The sequence below is a fragment of the Capra hircus genome, chromosome 2 (genome assembly GCF_001704415.2).
Source record: "Capra hircus breed San Clemente chromosome 2, ASM170441v1, whole genome shotgun sequence".
NCBI classification, from domain to species: domain Eukaryota; kingdom Metazoa; phylum Chordata; class Mammalia; order Artiodactyla; family Bovidae; genus Capra; species Capra hircus.
Genome location: NC_030809.1, coordinates 77,748,962 through 77,774,151, shown reverse-complemented (window position 1 = coordinate 77,774,151; position 25,190 = coordinate 77,748,962). Strand labels below are relative to the sequence as shown.

The following is a 25,190-nucleotide window of genomic DNA, read 5'->3' as shown; positions in this document are numbered from 1 at the left end:
AAATAATTTTGACACAATTACCTGTTTCATATACACAAGCAATATGCATTAGATTTTTTATTAAGAAAGTGTTTTATAGTGTGAAAAATTGAATATTGATCTTACAAAACATAGTTATATTGGATCATCATAAAGCACCACATTTATGTAGAAGCCTGTAAAAATTTCCAACAGACTATGATTGTTTACATTTAAGTAAAATATCACACTCTATATCTAAGACAATTTGAAAAATATTTAAGATTACTGAATTTCATGTTAGATGCAAGATGTAATCAATAAGTGCTTTGAACTGAAAAAAAAAATCAACTGATTGGCAATGTTTACCATATCTACAAAATATCTTCATCACAGCACCTGGTATTTGCACCTAGTGTTTGAACACTGAGTACTAACTAGTGTTCCAAATTGGAAATTAAAACTGCCTATCACAGGCAGTATGTGCTAATCACTAGGTTATTGGTACCTGAAGACTGAAATGTCAAATGGATATGATGGTAAAGTACAAAGTCATACACACTGCACCTCTCCGAAGCCCTGGCCCATCCAGCCTCCCATCTATCCATGTTTCCTCATCCTGCATGGAAGCTGCTTAAGCTGTCATACAGTATCTGCCATTTCCACTTCTCCATTCACTGCTCTTTTTCTGTTGCAACTTTCTTTTCCAAATGCCAACTTTTAGGGCTCAAGAAACAGGTGCATGTTGTCCCTCCCAGGCCGTTATATTACAGGGTCACTTTTGTGTTCCTATCATGGAAAGCTCTTCTCTCTCACTGAAGACTTGGACATGGCATCCGAAGACAAAGGGGTAAAAAAAGACAGTGCCACTTACCATGCTGAGCCATTTATTCCTAAACAGAGAAAGGGTTGTTTCTATTAGATGATCAAAAGAATACCTTTTTTGACTTTGCAAAACTCGAGTTAAACAAGATTGCACTCTGACTTGGGACCTGTGGCTGTAGCCTAGCATTTAGCAGCCCCCTACCACAGGGCATTTTACCATTTGCCATAATCTGTTTGTAATTTGTTAAAGAGCCCCTTTTATGCAGCTTGCAAATACAAAATGAAATCTTTTCTTTCACACCATTTCTTTTTTAAGTTTTTTATTGAAATATAGTTGATTTACAATTTTGTGTTTGTTTCAGGTATACAGCAAAGTGGTTCAGTTATATATATTAATATGTATATAATATGTATTCTTTTTCAGATTCTTTTCCTTTATAAGTTGTTACAAAGTGTTGAGTATAGTTCTATATATACAGTAGGGCCTTGTTGGGTATCTATTTTATATATAATAGTGTACATCTGTTAATCCCAAACTCCTAATTTATTCCTCCCCTCCTCTCCACTTTGGTAACCATAGAAAACTTTGTTTTCTATGTCTGTAGGTCAGTTTCTGTTCTGGATTTAAGTTCATTTGTATCAACTTTTTAGGATTCTACATATAAGTGATGTTATATTTGTCTTTCTCACTCTGGCTTCCATCACTTAGTATCACACCATTTCTTTGAAATGTTTATAGCAATTTTGGTGTATGCATGCACACATGCATTTTTATACATGATAGTTCTGCCTGTCAGGATGTGTGCTTGTGTGTAAGATTTTTTGCAGAGGTTATGTCATTTGTCGTTGATTTTCCAGATTACTGTCTTCAAGATAAAATAAGAATTGCCATATTTAACCTTAGCAATAAGACTACTGCCAAGCATTGCAATCTAGCTTTTTGGCTCTTACTGCTAAGATTTCTGTCTTCACATTTATGTTTCCTGTTAGTTCCTGTATCAATTTAGAAAAATGTAAAGGGTAGCTATTAAAAGATATCTGGAAGGTAAAATGAATTTGCCACTCTCAGCACAAAGGTTGTCCATTGTTTAGCTTTGTTCTCCTAAGCAATCATTTGTTTTTCAACTTGCAAAATGAATTTTGAAACACTGCCACATTATGACACAAAATATTAATAGGTACAATTAATACATTGATACATGTTTGATTCTGTCATTCTTCATCCCCTTTATGTCATTCGTCCTTTAATCTGCTGTGACAGTTCTGTAATGGAGCCCCAGAAATATGATTTGAGGGCAAGCCATATTACTAATCATCAATACAGCGTTCTGTGTTGTCCAGAAATACATGTTCTTTTGTCAGCAGAGGTGATAGTCTGCAAAATTTCTACCCTGAGAAAATGCTTTCCAAGATTTGTTTATAAGGAGAAAACGTAATGGGAAGCTAAGTTTGATCATAACAGAATTTTCTTTTCCTTCCTGCTGAGCAGATCGTTGTTTTATTTTAACTACAGGATATGGGACAGAATTGTTAAAGCAGTCCAATTATATAAGCTGTATATATATATATATATATACACACACACATACATATATACATTTATATATATATATATACACACACACACACACACACACACACACACACACACACACACAACATAAAGGAAACCTTAGATCGCTTTTCATTATTGGTTCTATAGTTCAGCTATCATGGGATCTGCCGGCCACCTCCACACTGTATAACAGTGGTCACTCTGGGGGTTCTTAGCTTGAACTGATACCCTCAGTGAAATAATTAATGACTACTGTGAAGAAAGCTGAGCACCGAAGAATTGATGCTTTTGAACTGTGGTGTTGGAGAAGACTCTTGAGAGTCCCTTGGACTGCAAGGAGATCCAACTAGTCCATTCTGAAGGAGATCAGCCCTGGGATTTCTTTGGAAGGAATGATGCTAAAGCTGAAACTCCAGTACTTTGGCTACTTCATGCAAAGAGTTGACTCATTGGAAAAGACGCTGATGCTGGGAGGGATTGGGGGCAGGAGAAGAAGGGGATGACAGAGGATGAGATGGCTGGATGGCATCACGGACTCGATGGACGTGAGTCTTAGTGAACTCCAGGAGTTGGTGATGGACAGGGAGGCCTGGCGTGCTGCCATTCATGGGGTCGCAAAGAGTCGGACACGACTGAACGACTGTACTGAACTATCCAGTGTTCATCAGGAACAACATGATAAACAGATTTATTAAACAAACCAGTTATTCTTCCAATCTGGCACTTAGCAATGATTGTCTCTGTGGAAAAAAAAAAAGTTAATAAATCCTTTCAGGATATCCAAGTGGAGCAAGACAGCCATCTTTAAAAGTATTTGTACATATCTGTATCAATTTATCTCTAGTAGCATCTGCCAGTCATGTTATCAAGGAAAAGCAAACCCTCCCAGCTTGATATAAATTCGCAAGTTTGGAGCATTCAGTTTATTCTGCTTGATCTTGGAAAACTGTACATTTTTTCTTTGACAGACAGAGGACTACATATTTTTGATGTACTATAGAATAGTTAAGGGTGTGGCCTTCTTGTTAATGGTAGGTGATCTTTTCAGTCTATCCTTGGTAAGTTATTTCTATTATGGCAAGCATGTCACAGAAAATTAGTATGGGCTATAAATACCTTATATTCAGTATAAACACGAAAAACTGAAAACATCCACTTGAGGTATAGATGCCTCTTCAGTGCTCTGATTACTGAAAGAAAAAAAAAATTCAGTTGTGTTTTACCTTGCATTTAGAGTATTCATCAGTTCTTGTGAAAATCATAGACAAAAGCCAGATTTGTTGCCTATTAACATATCATAACACACCCATAAACACGCAGACAAGCTACATTATTCAAAATGTAATTCACCTAGAACATATGTGGTTCATTATCAAGAAACACTAATATATATTGTAATAATTATATAAGATAATAGAAAAGGGTTATACCACAATTATGACAAAGGTTTGACTATCTCAGAGCCCAAAAATATCTCTTATAACCTTCAACAGCTCTTAGGAGGTTTAAGGGTGAAACACAAGGCTGCTCGGGTTGCTACCCTGAGCACAAGACCTCCAAGTCAGAAATTTAGCACTGACTGATCCTTGGACCCTATTTATCATTAGGAGAAGCGTACATGTACTTTCAGTCCTAAGATGAATAAGTCCTGATTGAAATTTACTAAGAACCCTTTCTTAAGGGTTCTCACTCCCAAAAAAGGAGGGGGTAATCATGTGAGGAAATGGGTGTGTTAATTTAATTACTTGATAATAGGAATGCTTTCACAATGTAAACATGTTGTACAGTTTAAATATATTACAACTTTATCTGTCAATTATACCTCAATAAAGCTGGAAAAGAAAAGACAAAATGAGTCTTTTACTAGGAAAAATATAACTATTGTCTTATAATGTTATCATATTCTCCTTAGTAATTATAAACAAATCAATATACAATTTGGAACTAGGTAAGGAGGAATATAAATACCAAGATCGATTCATTTCCTTGTCATGAATTCATTCATTTTCAACAATCAATGAATACATCTTGGGTTTTATTTTTCTCATCAAAATAAAGATATTAATTACTCAGTTCTGCTCACTCTTTGCTCTGTTGCCTCCCTGTTTAGGACTAGTGCCACCTGCTTGATGTATCTACATCTATCTATCTATATATATCTATATATATATATATACACATATTTCAGATGCTTATGACAACTATAAGTCAGTGGGATATTATTTATGGTTATTTATATAATGTTTGTTTTCCTCCAGTTCAGTTCAGTCACTCAGTCATGTCCGACTATTTGCGACCCCATGGACTGCAGCATGCCAGGCCTCCCTATGCATCACCAACTTCCAGAGTTGGTTCCAGACTCAAACTCATGTCCATTGAGTCAGGGATGCCATCCAACCATCTCATCCTCTGTCGTCCCCTTCTCCTGCCTTCAATCTTTCCCAACATCAGGGTCTTTTCAAATGAGTCAGTTCTTTGCATATGTTCACCAAAGAATTGAAGTTTCAGCTTCAGCATCCGTCCTTCCAATGAATATTCAGGACTGATTTCCTTTAGGATGGTTGGGGTGGATCTCCTTGCAGTCCAGGGGACTCACAAGAGTCTTCTCCAACACCACAGTTCAAAAGCATCAATTCTTTGGTGCTCAGCTTTCTTTAGAGTCCAACTCTCACATCCATACATGACCACTGGAAAAACCATAGCTTTGACTAGACCAAACTTTGTTGGCAAAGTAATATCTCTGCTTTTTAATATGCTATCTAGGTTGATCATAAGTTTTCTTCCAAGGAGTGAGCATCTTCTAATTTCATAGCTGCAGTCACCATCTGCAGTGATTTTGGAGCCCCCCAAAAAATAAAGTGTAACACTTTCCACTGTTTCCCTATCTATTTGCCATGAAGTGATGGGACCAGATGCCATGATTTAGTTTTCTGAATGCTGAGTTTTAAGCCAATTTTTTCACTCTCCTCTTTCACTTTCATCAAGAGGCTCTTTAGTTCTTATTCACTTTCTACCATAAGAGTGGTATGATCTGCATATCTAAGGTTATTGATATTTCTCTCGGCAATCTTGATTCCAGCTTGTGCTTCCTCCAGCCCAGCGTTTCTCATGATGTACTCTGCATATAAGTTAAATAAGCAGGGTGACAATATACAGTCTTGATGTACTCCTTTCCCAATTAGGAACCAGTCTGTTGTTCTATGTCCAATTTTAGCTGTTGCTTCCTAACCTGCTTACAGATTTCTCAGAAGGCAGGTCAGGTGATCTGGTATTCCCATCTCTTTAAGAATTTTCCAGAGATTTTTGTGGTCCACACAGTCAAAGGCTTTGGCATAGTCAATAAAGCAGAAGTAGATATTTTTCTGGAACTCTCTTGCTTTCCTGATGATCCAACAGATATTGGCCATTTGATCTCTGGTTCTTCTGCCTTTTCTAAAACCAGCTTGAACATCTGGAAGTTCACGGTTCATGTATTGCTAAAGCCTGGCTTGGAGAATTTTGAGCATTACTTTACTGGCGTGTGAGATGAGTGCAATTGTGCAGAGGTTAAGCATTCTTTGGCATTGCCTTTCTTTGGGATTGGAATGAAAACTGACCTTTTCCAGTCCACTGCTGAGTTTTCCAAATTTGCTGACATATGAGTGTAGCACTTTCACACCATCATCTTTTAGGATTTGAACTAGCTCAACTGGAATTCCATCACCTCCACTAGCTTTGTTCGTAGTGATGCTTCCTAAGTCCCACTTGACTTCGTATTCCAGGATGTCTGGAAGATCTGGTGAGTGTCTGGTGAGTGATCATACCATCGTGATTATCTGGGTCATGAAGATATTTTTTGTATAGGTCTTCTGTGTTTTCTTTCCACTTCTGAATATCTTCTGCTTCTGTTACCATTTCTGTCCTTTATTGTGCCCATCTTTGCATGAAATGTTCCCTTGGTATCTTTAATTTTCTTGAAGAGATCTCTAGCCTTTCCCATTCTATTGTTTTCCTCTGTTTCTTTGCACTGATCACTGAGGAAGGCTTTCTTATCTCTCCTTGCTATTCTTTGGAACTCTGCATTCAAATGGGTATATCTTTCCTTTTCTCCCTGCTTTTCACATCTCTTCTTTTCACAGCTATTTGTAAGGCCTCCTCAGACAGTCATTTCAGTCATTTTGCTTTTTTGCATTTCTTTTTCTTGCAGATGGTCTTGATCAATGTCTCCTGTACAATGTCACGAAACTCCGTCCATAGTTCTTCAGGCACTCTGTCTATTAGATCTAATCCCTTGAATCTATTTCTCACTTCCACTGTATAATCGTAAGAGATTTGATTTAGGTCATACCTGAATGGTCTAGTGGCATTCCCTACTTTATTCAATTTAAGTCTGAATTTCGCAATGAGTTCATGATCTGAGCCACAGTCAGTTCCCGGTCTCGTTTTGCTGACTGTATAGAGCTTCTCCATCTTTAGCTGCAAAGAATATAATCAATCTGATTTTGGTGTTGACCATCTGGTGATGTCCATGTGTAGAGTCTTCTCTTGTGTTATTGGGAGAGTGTTTGCTATGACCAGTGCTTTCTCTTGGCAAAACTCTATTAGCCTTTGTCCTGCTTCATTCTGTACCCCAAGGCCAAATTTGCCTGGTACTCCAGGTATTTCTTGCCTTCCTACTTTTGCATTCAATTCCCCAATAATGAAAAGGATGTCTGTTTGGGGTGTTATTTTTAGAAGGTCTTGTAGGTCTTCATAGAACCATTCAGCTTCAGCTTCTTCAACATTAGTGGTCGGGACTTAGACTTGGATTTCTGTGATATTGAATGGCTTGCCTGGAAATGAACAGAGATCATTCTGTTCTTTTTGAGATTGCATCCAAGTACTGCATTTCAGACTCTCTTGTTGACTATGATGGCTACTCCACTTCTTCTAAGGGATTCTTGCCCACAGTAGTAGATATAATGGTCATCTAAGTTAAATTCATCCATTCCAGACCATTTTAGTTTGCTGATTCCTAAAATGTTGATATTCACTCTTGCCATCCCCTGTTTGACCTCTTCCAATTTGCCTTGATTCATGGACGTAACATTCCAGGTTCCTATGCAATATTGCTCTTTATAGCATTGGACTTTGCTTCCATCATCAGTCACATCCACAACTGGGTGTTGTTTTTGCTTTGGCTCCATCTCTTCTTTTTTTCTGGAGTTATTTCTCCACTGATCTCCAGTAGCATATTGGGCACCTACCAACCTGGGGAGTTAATCTTTCAGTGTCCTATCTTTTTGCCTTTTCATACTGTTCATGGGGTTCTTAAGGCAAGAATACTGAAGTGGTTTGCCATATCTTTCTCCAGTGGACCACATTTTGTCAGACCTCTCCACCATGACCCGTCTATCTTGTTGTTCTTTTCCTTAATTTTCTGTAAATCACATTAAGGCAGGCACTTTATCTGCCCTGTTCAGCAGTATGTTCCCAGTGCTCAGAGCACAGATGCTGTACCTAAAAACCATGTGATAGATACGTGTTAAATCAGTGATTAAAGATGAATGCATTCAAAAGATATGTACACCCTAATGTTGATAGAACACTATTCACAGTAGCCAAGGCATGAAAACAACCTAAATTTCCATCAACAGATGAAATGGGTAAAGAAGATATGGTATATATATAATATGTGTGTATATATATGTATATATATATGTATATATATACACACACACACATACATACACAATGACATATTACTCAACCATAAAAAAGAATGAAATAATACCATTTTCAGCAACATGGATGGATCTAGAGATTGTCATACTAAGTGAAGTAAGTCAGAAAAAAACAAATACCATATCAGTTACAAGTAGAATCTAAAATATGGCACAGATGAACTATTTTACAAAATATGCAGAGTCACAGACATAGAAAACAATGTTATGGTTACCAAAGTGGAAGGTTGGGAGGGGTTAACAGATACACACTACTATATATAAAAGAGATAAATAACAAGGTCCTACTGTATAGTACAGGGAACTGTATTTGATACATTGTAATAAACCTATGGGGCCTCCCAGGCAGCTCAACAGTACAAGAATCCACCTGTAGTGGAGGAGATGCAGGAGACACAGATTGAATCCCTTGATTGGGAAGGTCCCCTGGGGGAGGGCATGGCAACCCACTCCAGTATGCTTGCCTGGAGAATCCCATGGACAGAGGAGCCTGGAAGCCTACAGTCCATGGGGTTGCAAAGAGTAGACATGACTGAAGCAACTGAGCATGCACACATGCACACAGTAAATCTATAATGGAAAGGGATCTGAAAAATTATATATTACATATATTCAGTTCAGTTCAGTTCAGTCGCTCAGTTGTGTCCGAATCTTTGTGACCCCATGAATCGCAGCATGCCAGGCCTCCCTGTCCATCACCATCTCCCGGAGTTCACTCAGATTCATGTCCATCGAGTCCATGATGCCACCCAGCCATCTCATCCTCGGTTGTCCCCTTCTCCTCCTGCCCCCAATCCCTCCCAGAATCAGAGTCTTTATATATTATATAAAACTGAATCACTTTCTAATACTTGAAACCACACAGTACTGTAAATCAACAGTAATTCAATTTAAGAAAGAAAGAGAACACATGAATTTGTGACCAAAGTTCCTGACCCTCTCCCCACTTCTCCCCTGGACTGCACAATGTTTGTTACGGATGTTCCTGTGCGTGGACCACGTCACTCTAGATCACTTTCTACCTCAAAGCCTCTTTTGTCTCCTTAAAGCACAACTCCAACCATGCAAGTGAAGAGTCAATGGGGCTAAATAAAATGTGTCAGTTAGAACTGATAAACCCTGGACTAGAACAGCAAAACTGGTTTTCTTATTTCATCCACAGGTGTTTCTTCAAGTAATAAAAAACACCGCCAGTTGGGACTGCAGTAGGATAGAGTATCTTGAACTGATAATGGCACAGTGTACATTGAATGGAATTTGAACCCCATAAGCTGAGTTTAAATGCCCTTCACTTCCTTTGTATTACTCGTGGGTGTAGACAAATCATCTCCTCCTCCTCTTCTCCCCACCCCCACACCCACCACGTGCAGTTTAGGACCCAACCCCACATGCAGCGACAGAGAAGCAAAGCTATCACCATGATGGATCTATAGATGTAGTGTAGTATAGCTTGCATGCTGTCATGTCTGACTCTTTGTGACCCCATGGACTGTAGCCCACATCTCTGACCATGGGATTATCCCAGCAAGAATACTGGAATGGATTGTGTTTCCTAGTCGAGGGGATCTTCCCACCCCAGGAACCGAACCTGTTTATCTTGCCTCTCCTGTATTCACAGGCAGAGTTTACCACGGCACCACCTGGGAAGCCCATATAGAAGATGATTATCCCATAATTATGGCAAAAGTCTGACTGTCTCCAATCCCAGGGGAACGCTAGTAATGGTCATGGCCCCACAGCACCCAGCCTACTGTGAAGGTAGAACACTGCTTTGTGAGACTTTCCTTAGCTTCATCCACTTGGTAAAGACCTGCAAAGAAAGCCCCATGTAAATGTTGATACTGACTCATTGGATGTATAGAGTCAAGTACAATAGACCTGATCCAAAACTGAGAAGAATATCTGAGTCTAATACATTAAGCAGGTAATTCCAACTCCATGTGAGATATTTAAAGGCTAAGCTCTTCTTTATTGAATTATCAATTATCTAAATGAGCACCATTTCTAAGAAATAAATATTAAATGAATGTGAAAAAACAACAATAATAATTGATAACCTGTATGCAAGACAGCAAAAGAGACACAGATGTATAGAACAGTCTTTTGGACTCTGTGGGAGAGGGTGGGATGATTTGGGAGAATGGCATTGAAACATGTATAATATCATATATGAAACGAATCGCCAGTCCAGGTTCGATGCAGGATACAGGATGCTTGGGGCTGGTGCACTGGGATGACCCAAAGGGATGGTGTGGGGAGGGAGAAGGGTAGGGGGTTCAGGATGGGGAACACGTGTACACCCGTGGTGGATTCATATTGATGTATGGTAAAACCAATACAATATTGTAAAGTAATTAGCCTCCAATTAAAATAAATAAATTTATATTTTAAAAAATAAATTAATAAATAGTATAGGAGTTCCTAAGCAACTCTGAGGTTACTTGAGAGAATTCAGTGATGCAGTAAAGACTTGTAAATTGAAATGCTTGAATTCCTGACTTTAAAAACAAAAAATCAATCCTAAACCAAGTCCCATTGAATTAAATGTAAATTAGACTAAGCTTATGATAACAAAAATGTACAAGCCTTGTGAGAATTCTGAAAGTGAAACTTAAAATGATCTTCTCTGCCTGAATCAGAGGTTGACATCAACAGTGATTAAGTCTTGTTGCTAGAGCATACCCTTGCGATGAAGGGATGAAAATGGCACCTTACTTCTGTGTTCTTCCTCCTCAAAGCCTACTTTAATCATAAGAAAGACATCAGACAAACTCAAACTGAAAGGCCTAGCCAGTGTTCCTTGAAATGTTCAAGGTCACCAAAACAAGGAACAACTGAGAAATGGTCACAGCCAAAACAAGCTTAACAGTTCATGATGACCAAATATAATGTGGGATACTAGATGGGATCTTGGAACATATAAAGAACATTAAGGAAAAATGAAGGAAATCTGAATTAAGCATGGACTTTAGTTAATAAAAAGGTATAAGTATTGGATCTGGGGGCTTCTCAGGTCACACTAGTGGTAAAGAACCCCCTGCCAATGCAGGAGACATAAGAGACACAGGTTTGATCCCTGGGTCAGAAGATCCCCTGGAGGAGAGCAAGGCAGCCCACTCCAGCCTTCTTGCCTGGAAAATCCCATGGACTGAAGAGTCTGGTGGGCTACCATCCATAGGGTCACAAAGAGTCAGACACAACTGAAGTGAGTGAGCATGCATGCGTGTGTTGGATCTTCAGTTGTAACGAGTGTAAGATATATAAGATGTTAATAATATAGGAAACTAAGTACAGGATATATTATAACTCTTTACCACACAATTGTCCAGTAAACTAAAACTATTCTAATATAAAATGTTTTCCTGAAAAATACATAAGATATATTTTTAAAAGATCTTCTGATATAGTATTTGTAGAGAAAGATGCTTTTTCATTTATAAATTATTTCCATAATTTGTGACAGTTCTCACATCTGCTACTATAAAATTCACTGCAGCTTCTCTGCCTCTTAGGAAAAAATGCATTTAATTATCAGTGAAATTCAACTCCAGCTTGTTATGATGAATGATTTGAACCTGTTAGCTTTTCTTTCCTCCCTAAAAACAAAAGAAATGAAATGAAATACAGTCTTCCTCCTTTACTTCCTTCCTTCCACCTGCTTTGTTTAATTGATGAAGGTTTGAGCTTTTATTAATCTTTCTGAGCTCCTCTGTAAGATGCAGAAAAAGCTAATATGATATCATTGTATCTAGCTAATGTGTGTGCTTTGTGAAATTGATACACCCTGCCAAGACATAAATTACTTAAGCTTTGATAAATGTGTTGAAATCAGGGAATGTTCAAACAGATAAAGCACAGCAATTCCTCTTTTTCTCCCTTTTTTAAACTCCATTTCGTGCAAGCAGTTAAATGTTTTTGCATTATTATTGTAATATGATGGGACAAAAGACAGCAGTGATACTGATAGTAGCATAGAGAACCCCAGCAAATACAAAAGCAATGGGGGATACAGCCTTGTATTTTGCAGAGAACATCTAACAACCTTGCCTTGGACAGACTGGTTGCCAACAGGTTCAGATCCACTTCAGTCCTCTCCCAGCATGTTGTGTCACTGAAATTGTCTACTGAGGAATGAGCGTCATGCCAGACACTTTGCACTTTCAGATCCTTTGCTGACTCATTTGCTGGGCTGAAATCAAAGATCCACAAACACATTTTATTAGCAAAGAACGCTCACCTGTCCCTGTGATCTGCATATGACTCAGATGTCAGTGAGACTGGAAACACGAAGAAGATTTGGATTGATGCTCTAGGGTTGATTTCTACTCGTTAATTTATCCTATGGCACTGAACAAGTTGCTTGATTGATCACTAATCAGTTCCTTGGAGACCTGAGAATCCATATCATCTTTTGAAGACAGTTTTTGAATAGGAGGCATGGAACTATCCATTGGATAATGTAAGACCCATCAGTTTCTGAGTGCCTTTTGCCAGAGGTTGGGCTCAGTAATTTCCATCCATTTTTTAAATCTAGTCCTTACAATCAACCAACAAAGGAGGTATAGGTGAAAAAATTGGAGCTCATGTCAAGTGACAATGAGGTCATCAGGCAGCAAATCCTATGCTTTTTCCACCATGCTGCTTCCATATTGGGAGTATATTGGATGAGTGTGGGCGGGGTTGTGGCTCATTCAAACCCCAGTCATCCCTGAGTAGGTCTTTTGAGGTTAAGCATGAGCCTTGGGAACTTCGGTCACACATCTATGTAGACCTGTTTAGGAGAGGATGTCTTCTCGGTAGTGATGCACTCATTTCAGCAGCATTCTAGGGAGAAGACTGAACAAGTTATACCACAGGGAGAGGAAGTTGGGAGAAGAGGTACAGCTAGCAGCTTTTTAAGACAACTAGGAATATATTTGTTATTTTAATTATACTCTTCTACCTATATACATCATCATCCAATAGCTTTTTGGAATTTGAGTTTAGATTTGGAAATCAGTACTTGTAAGAACTGTCCATACATTTTAGAGTAATAAATAAGTTAAAGAAGTGAAGTGAAGTCGCTCAGTCGTGTCCGACTCTTTGCAACCCCATGGACTGTAGCCTACCAGGTTTCTCCATCCATGAGACTTTCCAGGCAAGAATATTGGAGTGGGTTGCCATTACCCAGCTTTTCTCAATTTGTTTAATGTTGTCAAAGCAAAGGGTAGAGGAAAGCAAAAAAAGTAAAAGATTCATACATCTACTTTTTATCTAAGGAATCCTCAATGACATTTTTCACTGAAACAATTATAGATCTGTGCTTAAGAGTTAAATTGCATTATTTTTACATAGGCAAACCTTAAAATCAAAGGCAACTTGAGCAGATTTGAACCTAAAGAGTATTGGGTTATAATATACTTTTTTAAGAATCAAATTTCATTTTCAATTCTCATCTGCAGAATCTTTCCTGAAGAATAGAAGAGTGTTTCTAAAAGCAAATAATTACATCTAATTTATCTGATTAGTAGGAGAAGGCAATGGCACCCCACTCCGGTACTCTTGCCTGGAAAATCCTATGGACAGAAGAGCCTGGTAGGCTGCAGTCCATGGGGTCGCTAAGAGTCAGACACGACTGAGCAACCTCACTTTCACTTTTCACTTTCATGCATTGGAGAAGGAAATGGCAACCCACTCCAGTGTTCTTGCCTGGAGAACCCCAGGGATGGGGGAGCCTGGTGGGCTGCCATCTATGGGGTCGGACACAACTGAAGCAACTTAGCAGCAGTAGCAGTATCTGTTTAGTAAGTTTTGTATTCTTTTTTTTCACTTTCTTAGGATGAGTTACCTATATTTGGGTCAAACTGTTACAACATCAGTTACTACAATGAAAATCTGTAGTATTTTTGAAAATTAATAAGTGACTTTTTGAGTAAATATTATTGAGTCATCTCAGAACCATCACATCAGAAGTCCTAGAGATAAGAGAAGGATCTCATAATGTCCATCTCACGATAGAACTCATCATGTATTTTAAAATGCACCAATATCAGTTAGCCTGAGACTCTATGTGACTGAAAACTTGTCACTGTACAATAAGTTTAACATTGATAGGTTTTCAATAACAGAAAAAGGAGAAAATCAGGCAAAGCATCAAGAAAAATGACCCAAGCAGAAAAAAACTCAGAAAAATGTGCAATGTGAAACAAGCATTTTAAGATAAAAAGAGCATATTGGTGCTGGTAGTACAGAGTGTTGTCATACTTGCGCAAAAAAAAAAAAAAAGTATTTTTGAATGGAAAATGGATCTTTATTCTACTAACACAGTATTAATTGGGAGCACTGCCCAGAGGTAAAGGATCCAGCTGCCAGTGCAGGAGACCCAAGAGACAGGGGTTTGATTCCTGGGTCAGGAAGATCCCCTGGAGTAGGAAATGGCAACCTGCTCCAGTATTCTTGCCTGGGAAATCCCACGGACAGAGGAGCCTGCCGGGCTACAGTCCTTAGGAGCAGAAAGAGTCGGATATGACTGAGTGACTGTCACTGTCACTAGTGTGTATATGTTAATCCAGGGGGTCCCAAAAGAGTTGGACACGACCAAGCACTTGAGCACAAGCATATTGTGTATGAGTAAGAATTGAGGTGTTTTTTTGGTTGTTGTTTTGTTTCTAAGCAAGCTAAAAGGGATTTATCTTGTGAAATATAGGAAGAAAGACAGGAGTAAAGGAAGAGGTTAGGAAATTGGACAAATTGGGGAATAGAGATCAGGAAATTAAGTTCTTTAGTACCGGCCATTCTCAGGATTGGTAGGTGTGGCTGTCAACATTGACCAAGCAAGGCACATCTCATGAAATATTGGAAAAAGGTGAAAAATAATAATAGCAAGAATCATAATCACAGAGAAGAGAAACTGGACCTTGATCAGCAAGGGGTTTCTTATCTGTCCATGTGTCCTTGACTGTCTCCTTGGAGAGAGGACAGGACAAGTCAGTTGGACCAGGTTACATTAGCTCTTAGCAACCTCAAGTCCTACCTTTAGCCAGTACTGACTTCCATGGGCTGTCTGACCAGTTGATCTCAATGAGGCTCTGTGTACATTGTAATGAAGAGTGTTCAAAGTCAGAAAACTAGTGACAGTATCAGAAATACCCAGAATATTTTGAGCCAGAAATCCTGAGTAATGATCCCTCTTTTTCTGGTGACTATGCCAGCCCTTCAACACCAGGAGAAAAAGAAGTATCAACTCAGGATGTGCAAGACCCTAGGAACAGAGAGTATGAATTCAGGTTTTCAAAACAATAAGAATGTGCAGAATATCAGTTTGCCCTTCTGCCAAGCCTCAGTAATTTAAGTAGAGAAGAGAATTTTTGAAAAAGCTAGACATGAGTGGGAAAAGCCTTCGGGAATTAATCAACAGGATCAATATATATCATGTGCCCCCTCCCCACCAAAGCAGAAAACAAAAAGAAAAATCCACACACACACATTTAAGTCCTTGCATTCCTCCTCTAAAGTGTTCAGGGACAAGTTATAGGTGAAAACACTTCTCATGAAACTCTATTAGGACTTAAACTTTGATGAATGTATAAAATACAACCTCATATTATTAAACTCTACCATAGAGTCAAGTGTAATATTTACAGTCCAAGCTATGCCAGTTTTTTTCTCAAAACTGAATTGAAAGCAATAATTCTTGTAATAATCTGAGACTGGTTTTACCAGGTACTTCACCAGGTTTGAAAGGGTTGGGGAAACAGTACATAAAAACAGCCCCACTTCCTTCTCATCCTTTCCATCACGCTGACAGTTTTCCAGAGAATGATTACCAGAGTGGTTTGTGCCATTAGAGATAAGAGGCTATCTATGTTTCCACGAGAAACCTCTATTTTCCAGACTTTATAATTCATCTATAAATATCCACTCCAAGGAGCAGTTTCATATATTATGAATCTGTCTCTCAAAATTCATATTGACTTAACTAAATGATTTTTAGAAATCATGAAGACTTTTACACTGCAAAGAGAGTTAGAAAATCAAATGCAAATAAAGTGCTGTGTTTCAGGGAGAATGATTTGAATCAAATACTGTGGAATCCATAAAACGCAGGCACAATTCTTTCTTAGCAATCCTATCTTTCCGGGTACTATTCAGTTGTAATAAAATGTATTTGTCAACAATTAATTAATTCAAAATATACATTTCCAATTTATTTCTGCTTCTGTAAAGGCAGATAATTTGAGATTATATTTTTTCAACTAAATCTTTTATAGAACTTCATATTATTATTCATACTACTTTTAATTACAGAACTTAGAATTGAATTATATCAAGTTATGAAATTATATGATATGAGCTTTTGAATATAACAATATGCTTGCTATCTACAAATATATTTTAAGAGTCAAATCAATACCTTATATTCAGATGGCTTCTAGCTCCATGGTAGAAATCTTAGCTTACTAAAGTTATTTTCTACCTAAAAAAAGAAGACCTTACAAATTGAATGTTTTTATCAAATAAGAGACCAAAAAATACTATATCCCCCAGTCTGGGAAGATAGAATTGTAAAGATTAGGAGACAGAGACTAAAACCACATCAACCCATAAAAATGAAATGCAGTCATCCCTTGGTATCCATGGGGGATTGGTTTCAAGATCCCCTTGGATACCAAAATCCAGGGATATTTAAATTCCTTATATGAGATAGTTTAGTATATGCATATAACCTATGCACATACTTCTGTATATTTTAAACCATCCCTAGATTATTTATAATGCCTAATACAATGTAAATAGTTGCCAGAATGTGACAAATTCACGTTTTGCTTTTTGGAAATTTCTGTGTTTGAGTTGGGGGCAGTTGGGATATTTTGTTCAGTTTTAATTTTAATTCAGTGTTGGTTAAATCCAGTGGATTCAGAACCTGCGTATACAAAGAACCAACTGTCCTCTCTGCCTAATCTCATCACTTCCATGTTTGTAGTCACAGATTTGCACTGCTTGAATGATATGGTCATCTTGTTACACTGCAGAGCCCCACTGTGTATGTGAAATGGTATTTAGCAGGAAGCGAAATAATACTACAGGAATTACCCCAGTGCTTTGGCTTTGGTATATGTGGACTCACAGCCCAACCTAAAGTATACTTTTCTTTCTTCCTTTTGAACAGCTGTTTTGTGACAGTGAGAAGGTGGTGCACGCCACGGAGGGACTGGATTGGGAAGACAAAGATGCCCCAGGGACCCTGGTGGGTAATGTGGTGCACTCGCGGATCATCAACCCTCTGCGCCTGTTTGTTAAACAGTCTCCAGTCCCCAAGCCTGGACACTTGGCCTATGCAGACAGCATGGAGAACTTTTGGGACTGGCTGGCCAACATCACAGAGGTTCAGGAACCATTGGCAAGAACTAAAAGGAGGCCAATAGTGAAAACAGGAAAATTTAAGAAAATGTTTGGATGGGGTGACTTCCATTCCAACATTAAAACTGTGAAACTCAACCTCCTCATCACGGGGAAAATCGTTGACCATGGTAATGGAACCTTCAGTGTTTATTTCCGACATAATTCCACCGGCCTGGGTAACGTTTCAGTGAGTTTGGTACCCCCCTCCAAAGTGGTGGAGTTTGAAGTTTCCCCGCAGTCTACCTTGGAGACCAAGGAATCCAAGTCTTTCAACTGTCGCATTGAGTATGAAAAAACAGATCGGGCCAAGAAGACTGCCCTGTGCAATTTTGACCCATCCAAGATCTGCTACCAGGAGCAGACTCAGAGCCATGTATCCTGGTTGTGTTCCAAGCCCTTCAAGGTCATTTGCATCTACATTGCCTTTTACAGTGTTGATTATAAACTTGTGCAAAAGGTCTGTCCTGACTACAATTACCATAGCGAGACTCCCTACTTATCTTCTGGCTGAATCTTCCCATGGACAATAAAAAGGAAGGGTAAATATATACTCAGTTATTAATAGAACCACCAAGAACCAAGCTCAGCTCTCCATGGCAAAGGATCCCTTTTGTTTCTGGCAGTGAACCTTCATTCCCTATAAGGTTTTCAAATTTAAAAAAGAAAAACAAACATCTTAAAAGTTGAAATGTGTTTGTTATGGTCTTAAGTACCTTAATCTAAACAGTCAAACTGTATATGAAACCATAACTCTCTCATAAGATCTCTTTCTCCTAAGGCTGACTCCTCCAGCTATTCTTATTTCTCTAAGAGTCGAAGGTAGCAACATGGAACAGGAAAGAACCAAATACTGCATGTGTTAAACATTGCTCTTGAAATGAGCCTGCCTTTGAAGTATGTTTTGGAAAGTTACCTTAAAGATAGAAGATCCAGTAAAGTAACTGAAAAGATTGTATTTGATAGATGAATCACATTTCTGACATTGAATTCTTTTTTATTGCTGTCTTTTTTCCCATGTCTGTGCTGTTAGTGATATGAGAGATGAAGGGGTAAAATTTGCTTCAAAACTCATGTGTGAAGTTACAGTGCCCCAGTGGAATGAAACACATTATTATCTGAGCTAGAGTTGAGTGGAGTGGGATTTAAACACTTACCCTTGAGTTGGTCACCATCCTTAGGATTCTCATCTGAGTAGTAATATTAGTATATTAAAAAAGCAAATCTGGATGTATAAGTCAGTTCAACAATGACGATGATCAGGATGTTTTTAGATTGTTTTGCCAGATTCAATGATGTGAGGTTGTCAAAAATATCACAACTCTGTTTTCCCCCTGTAACCTAATTGTATTCATTTGGTGGTATGATTTTTGTATACCTGTGTAGAACAACTTTGAAATTGAGAGAAAGCAATTGTTTCCTAGGCTAGCTAGAATTGGAGAAAGATTGGAATTGGAAGGAGGAAATTCCAGGATGATGTATTCATTATTTCTAGCCTGTGAGATTAAGATTAAGTTCTCCTTGCATTTAGCTATTTAAATGAAGAAACAAATTGTGGAAATAAGGAGTTTATTTAAACAATGATAATTGTTATCGTGCTAATAACAGAGACACATGGCTCCCTAGGCTTTTGGGATAACTTCCTAATGAATGTTGCCTCATAACCACCTCCTTTTCATCTTCTCTGAGGGGGTCAAATGTCATCTGTGTCATAGAACTGGATGATCTTTGAATTAGCACGAAGAGAGAATCTGGCTGACCAGTAAAAAAAAGTGTTTCTAGAACGTGGAAGATTCATGGAATGGTTACCCCTTTTACGATAGCTGTCAACTTTTTCCCCCTTCTTATCTGTAAAATATCAAAGTAAAACACTGAATTGACAACCGAAGGAAGAACGAAATGCTCTTACTATAAAATGCTCTTACCACATTGTTCAAAAAGCCAACAGCTCTCGTCTCTATTTTGCATCTCTAGTCCTTTCCTTTTCCTGGTGATACCTGCACAGTGTTTGTTTTTTGTCTTTTGTAAAAATTGTACTAGGCTTAGTGTGTGGTAATACAGGCTTGAAATTTTTGCTCTGAGTTCATCGGGTGCTTTTGTAATTTTGTGATTGGTGTGAAATACTTTGAGACATCATTTTATTTTAACCTAGGAACAAGATTAAACTACTATCTACTGTAAAATATGTGGGAACCATATGTGTATATACACTTAGATTTTCTGTGTACAGAGAAAGTATGTGTACACATTTCTATGTAAATAAAAAGAATTTCCTAAATCTGTCACATGACTTTAACTTTTTGGTTTTTTAAAGATTGTTCTTGTTTCTTTTCTTCACAATGGTTTAGTGTGTGTGACTCGTGTGTGTATGCGTTATCAACTGAGCATTCAGATCTTCCATATGTTCATATTAAACAGAGCAATTAGGCCATGGAGATTATAAAGCAGAGTAAAATAATAATCCATACAAACCACTTGGCACATAGCTTGGTGTCTAGTAAGAATTCTGTGAGCTTCCATTAAGATTTATTATTGCAAATGAGAGGTGATTTTAAATTGTCTAATGTTCAAAACTTTAGTGGTATAAACACTATATCTATATAAAGAAAAAACTAAATCAGTTTGCACAATTCTTAGATTTTAGCAGGATTTGTGGGATTAAAAAATAAAGAAAGAAAGTTCCTCAGGCATGTTTTTTAATTGGCATAGAACATATGCCACATATATTTTTTAGACATAATTTCATTTCAAAGCCTCCATAATTGTCAGTAATGGTGCTTGGCACAATATAAATCAGATCCCATTTAAACCTGCAAATGCACACATTCCTACAAAACCACTTTTGCCTTAGAGTGCTGCAGTTGAGGAACAGGACATTCATGTAAGCTGATTTTATGCCCAATCACAAATTGTTCAGAATGTAAAGAAACAGACCCTTTTAAAAATGCAATTTAAACTAATAGAATGAACACCTGAAAACAATATAATGTTGTGTGTCAATTATGCCTCCATAAAAAATTAATTTAAAAAAATTTTTAAAACACTAGCAGAAATTTAATCTTCAGGGAGATGTTAGGCATCTTCTCAGGATCTCTCTATTTATGAGAAAGCAAACTAGTTTTAAGACCCTTTCACCCCTCTGCAGAAACAATCTTATTACTCATCACCACACAGAATCAGGAAAGAGGCTGTATTTCCATGACTATGAACAAGGTGATCATATCAGCCATAGCTGCTGTAAAATCTGGGGAAGGGAAATAAAAAAATGAAAAAGACAAAACTTTTGGACACCATGTAGCACAGCAGTAATCAGTGAAAAGAAAACAATTTTCCTTCTTCCTTCTACTTGGTACTTGAAATTTCAACACATTCTCCTGGTCTAAAATACCCCAGCAGTAATGAGTGTGGTTCTCCAATAGGTCTATTCATAAGAGAACCTGATTCATAGCATATTATATCCTATAATCTTTATTGTCCAACACTGTTATTCTGCAACACCTTTCTTCTTTATTTGAAGAACTTTACATGACCCAGATGCTACATGCTACATTTTAGGTACAACTGCTGCATCTTAAACATTCCACAACTGGCTAATCCTATCTCCATTAGAGACATGGTTCTGCTGGGTGGGAGCTGCCGTTATGGCTCAGGGATTCCACACTTAAATATTCAAAGTGCAGTTGTCACCTTAGCAGTATTACCTGTAAGCCTGTTAGAAATACAGAGTCTCAGGTCCTGACTCGGACACTGAATTGGAGTTTTCATCTTAATAAGATCACCACATGACTTGTATTTACATTAAAGACTGAGAGGTACTTCCTTAGAAACTCTGATTTAGTAAATGGAGTTAGTAAATTAGGAATTAAAAATCTACTTCTTAAGAACTTTTGGTTACAGTGGTTCAAATGGGGCTTCTGACAATACTTTGAAAATGGCTGAAGGAATAGACCCTTTGAAAAATGAAAATTAAATGAGTAGATTAATAACAAAATAAAGAAAAGTAAACCAACATTAATGTAGAGAAGAATAGTATTTCAAAGAGAGTGCAGGCTACACTGTCTTCTGGTTCAGACATCTCATTTGACAGATAAGCAAAACCAGGGCCTCATCAGAGTCAAGGACACGCCCACTTAGTAAGTGACAAAGCCAACTGAAATGCAAGTCTCCTGCCTCCTTGTCCCAGGTCTTGTGTTACAGTAAAAGGTAAGTTGAAGCAGATATTCAAAACAAAACAAAAAATAATTGCAGTGAGTTTATAAGAAGACATGACCCAGAAGCCAAAACTAAAGGCTGGAAAAGGCTGGAAACACTCTCTCTGCAAAATCCTCAGGATTGTGATACATCTATGAAAACAAATTTTTTAAAGCTTAAACTACACAAAAATAAAGTCAGAATAAAGCCATTTTGTCCAAAGATGAGCATCCTAGGATGTATTAGACGTATGACTGGCTAAGAATTAACAGCAGTAGAGCGTGGGAATTGACAGAATTTTCAACAGATTTTAACACCTGAGAATATATTTTCATAGAAATAGGTAAATGGGGTGGAGTGCCTTCATAGCCTAAAGGTCCAGCTTTACTTAATAAAGAATCTTAAATTAATTCCTTGCCTATAAAATAGAGGGTGGCATCATGCATTTTTACTTGCAGTTAAAATTATAGTTGCTGCCGCTGCTGCTAAGTCACTTCAGTCATGTCCGACTCTGTGCGACCCCATAGACAGCAGCCCACCAGGCTCCTCTGTCCCTGGGATTCTCCAGGCAAGAACACTGGAGTGGGTTGCCATGTCCTTCTCCAATGCATGGAAGTAAAGAGTGAAAGTGAAGTCACTCAGTCATGTTTGACTCTTCGCGACCCCATGGACTGCAGCCTACCAAGCTCGCCCGCCCATGGGATTTTCCAGGCAAGAGTACTGGAGTGGGTCGCCATTGCCTTCTCCAAACTATAGTTAACCTTAAGTTAATCAGAACGGTCAATGAATGGAAATTTCATGTCTCCCATTGTCAGTGACAAATTACAGGCAAACAAACTCTTTCTAGAGGTTTTTTTTTTTTTTTTTCCTTCATAAAAATCTTGTAAAATATATTCAGGGGTCATTAAATATTCACCTCATGTCTTACTCCAAGGTCTGGAACCCTGGGAACGTATCCCATTCTGCTTCATTTGTAATCTTCCCTTTTTATCATTCCTCTCAGGCTCCCCCATAAATAGTCTGTAATCTCTTCTCAGAAGGAATGAGTTGACTGTGCCCTCTACAGCATGGGACAAAGTATCTGGTATGTACTAGGTACTTGATCATTATTTGTCGATTTTTTTAAAAATCTCTGACAAAAAATGGTGACTATTCAAGACTCACTTTACCCACCTAACGTGAATTTTCTTGCACCATTTCCAAGATGAAGACACTGCTCCAGCCTAATGTGATAGTCAGTAAATGCTAGCTCCCAGAACCACAGAAATACAAAAGATGGAAACATGTTTGGAAGTGATCTAGAATAGGTTTTGTTTATGAGATAATTGGAGAGATTTCCCTGGCAGTCCAGTGGTTGAGACTCTGTGCTTCCACTGCAGGGGGCATGGGTTCAATCCCTGTTTGGGGATATATCTTGCATGCCATGCAGTGTAGCCAAAAAATTAATTAATTAACATTTTTTAAAAAGAGAGAAGCAGAGGACCAAAAAGAAAAAAAGAAAGAATTGAGGACCGGGTGAGGTTTAACAGCCTGGTTATTTATATTGTTCTTCCTGCCTGGATAAAGCCATTCTTTCCCTTCTTTATTATTCCAAATCACTGATGTTCTGTATTTGTGTTACAGACTGTCAGCTGGCCACCAGCATGGAGCCTCTGCCTCCTCCTATTGAAGTGGGAGGGTGGGTCAAGGGTGTGGCCGGCCTGCTAGACTGCATGCCCCTACCCCTCAAGCAGTGAGGTGTGTGGCCTGGTTGCTGAGCTGGAGCTGGTAGAACATGAGAGCAAGGGATGTGTCAACTTATGTAAAAGCACATCAGGCTTGTCCGTGCTATTTTCCCTTCAGGCGACTAAGAGGACCTGAGATGCTGCCCAGTAAAGGAGGTAAAGCAACTGTCCATCTGAGTGTCTTTCCAACCATAAAGGAGAGCCACCCAGCTAACCAAAAGCCCACCCTGGACTTCTACAGGAGAAATAAACATGTATGTTATTCATTAGGCCATTGAATTACTGGGATGGATTTGTTACTGCATCTTAGTGTGAGTTAACTAATGAAATGGAGCAGGACTGTATGGTCCTTGCACCCTGCCCCCCGCCACACCATGTCTTCTGCCTGCCTTTTGCCTGTGGAAAACTTTAAAGAACAAGTTTAGTCTGAGAAGTGAGAAATGCTGAAACAAAGGAAAACAGCCAAAGGAGACTAAATAATAATAATGTAGTCATTGCTGCTGCTGATGCTGCTGTAAAGTAACTTCAGTCATGTCCAACTCTGTGCAACCCCATAGACGGCAGCCCACCAGGCTCCCTTGTCCCTGAGATTCTCCAGGCAAGAACACTGGAGTGGGTTGCCATTTCCTTCTCCAATGCATGAGAGTGAAAAGTGAAAATGAAGTTGCTCAGTCATATCTGACTCTTAGCGACCCCATGGACTGCAGTCCACCAGGCTCCTCCATCCATGGGATTTTCCAGGCAAGAGTACTGGAGCGGGTTGCCATTGCCTTCTCCATGTAGTCATTAAGCATTGTCAAAGATCTTTAGTTCTTTCTCAAGGGCTGTAGATAATATTCTGAGCCATATTCTGTGTGCTGTCTTATAGATACTAAAGCCTCAAGTGGAGAAGTTAACTACATGATGACTAGACTGTGCCCAGGATTTGAGCTGCCACAATTCCAAGAATTGACCACAAAGAAATGGGAAAAAATGGACCCTGGAACTGAAGATTAACTGTACTTGAAACATTCAAGATGATGCTGGTCAGACCACTAATGACCAGTTTGAAGATGACTGTTAGATGATTCTGCTCTTTCTTCATGTAGACCCTGCCCCACAAGATGTCTTTCACCCCTTGCTTGTGGGCGGCGGGGAGAGTCAAGTGGACATATGTCCACCACCCTCCCCTTCACGTTCCTGGCATCTGAAATAAAACAAACTTTCCTTTCCATCAACCTGGCCTAATTATTAGCTTTTTTAAAAATTTTAATTTATTTCTTTTAATTGGAGGCTAATTACTTTACAGTATTGTAGAGGTTTTTGCCATACATTGACTTGAATCAGCCATGGGTATACATGAGTTCCCCATCCTGAACCCCCTTCCCACTTCCCTCCCCATCCCATCCCTCAGGGTCATCCCAGTGCACCAGCCCTAAGCACCCTGTTTCACACATCGAACCTGGATTGGCGATCTGTTTCACATATGATAATAATAATATACATGTTTCAAAGCTATTTTCTCAAATCATCCCACCCTTGCCTTCTCCCAAAGAGTCCAAAAGACTGTTCTATGCATCTGTGTCTCTTTTGCTGTCTCTCATATAGGATCATCATTACCATCTTTCTAAATTCCATATATATGCATTAATATACTGTATTGGTGTTTTTCTTTCTGACTTACTTCACTCTGTATAATAGGCTCCAGTTTCATCCACCTCATTAAAACTGATTCAAATGTATTCTTTTTAATGGCTGAGTAATATTCCATCATGTATAAGTACCACAGCTTTCTTATCCATTCATCTGCTGATGGACATTTAGGTTGCTTCCACGTCCTGGCTGTTATAAACAGTGCTGCGATGAACATTAGGGTAC

General features: G+C 38.5%; 1 protein-coding gene across 1 annotated transcript in view; it reads left to right on the top strand.

The window, feature by feature from the left end:
* Window positions 1–19,701, top strand: part of NXPH2 (neurexophilin 2) — a 127,481-nt gene extending 107,780 nt beyond the window's left edge. The window contains exon 2 of the mRNA XM_018062459.1: window positions 17,189–19,701. Coding sequence (XP_017917948.1) covers window positions 17,189–17,932 — 744 coding nt within the window. The 3' untranslated portion in view covers window positions 17,933–19,701. The remainder of the gene's footprint in view (window positions 1–17,188) is intronic.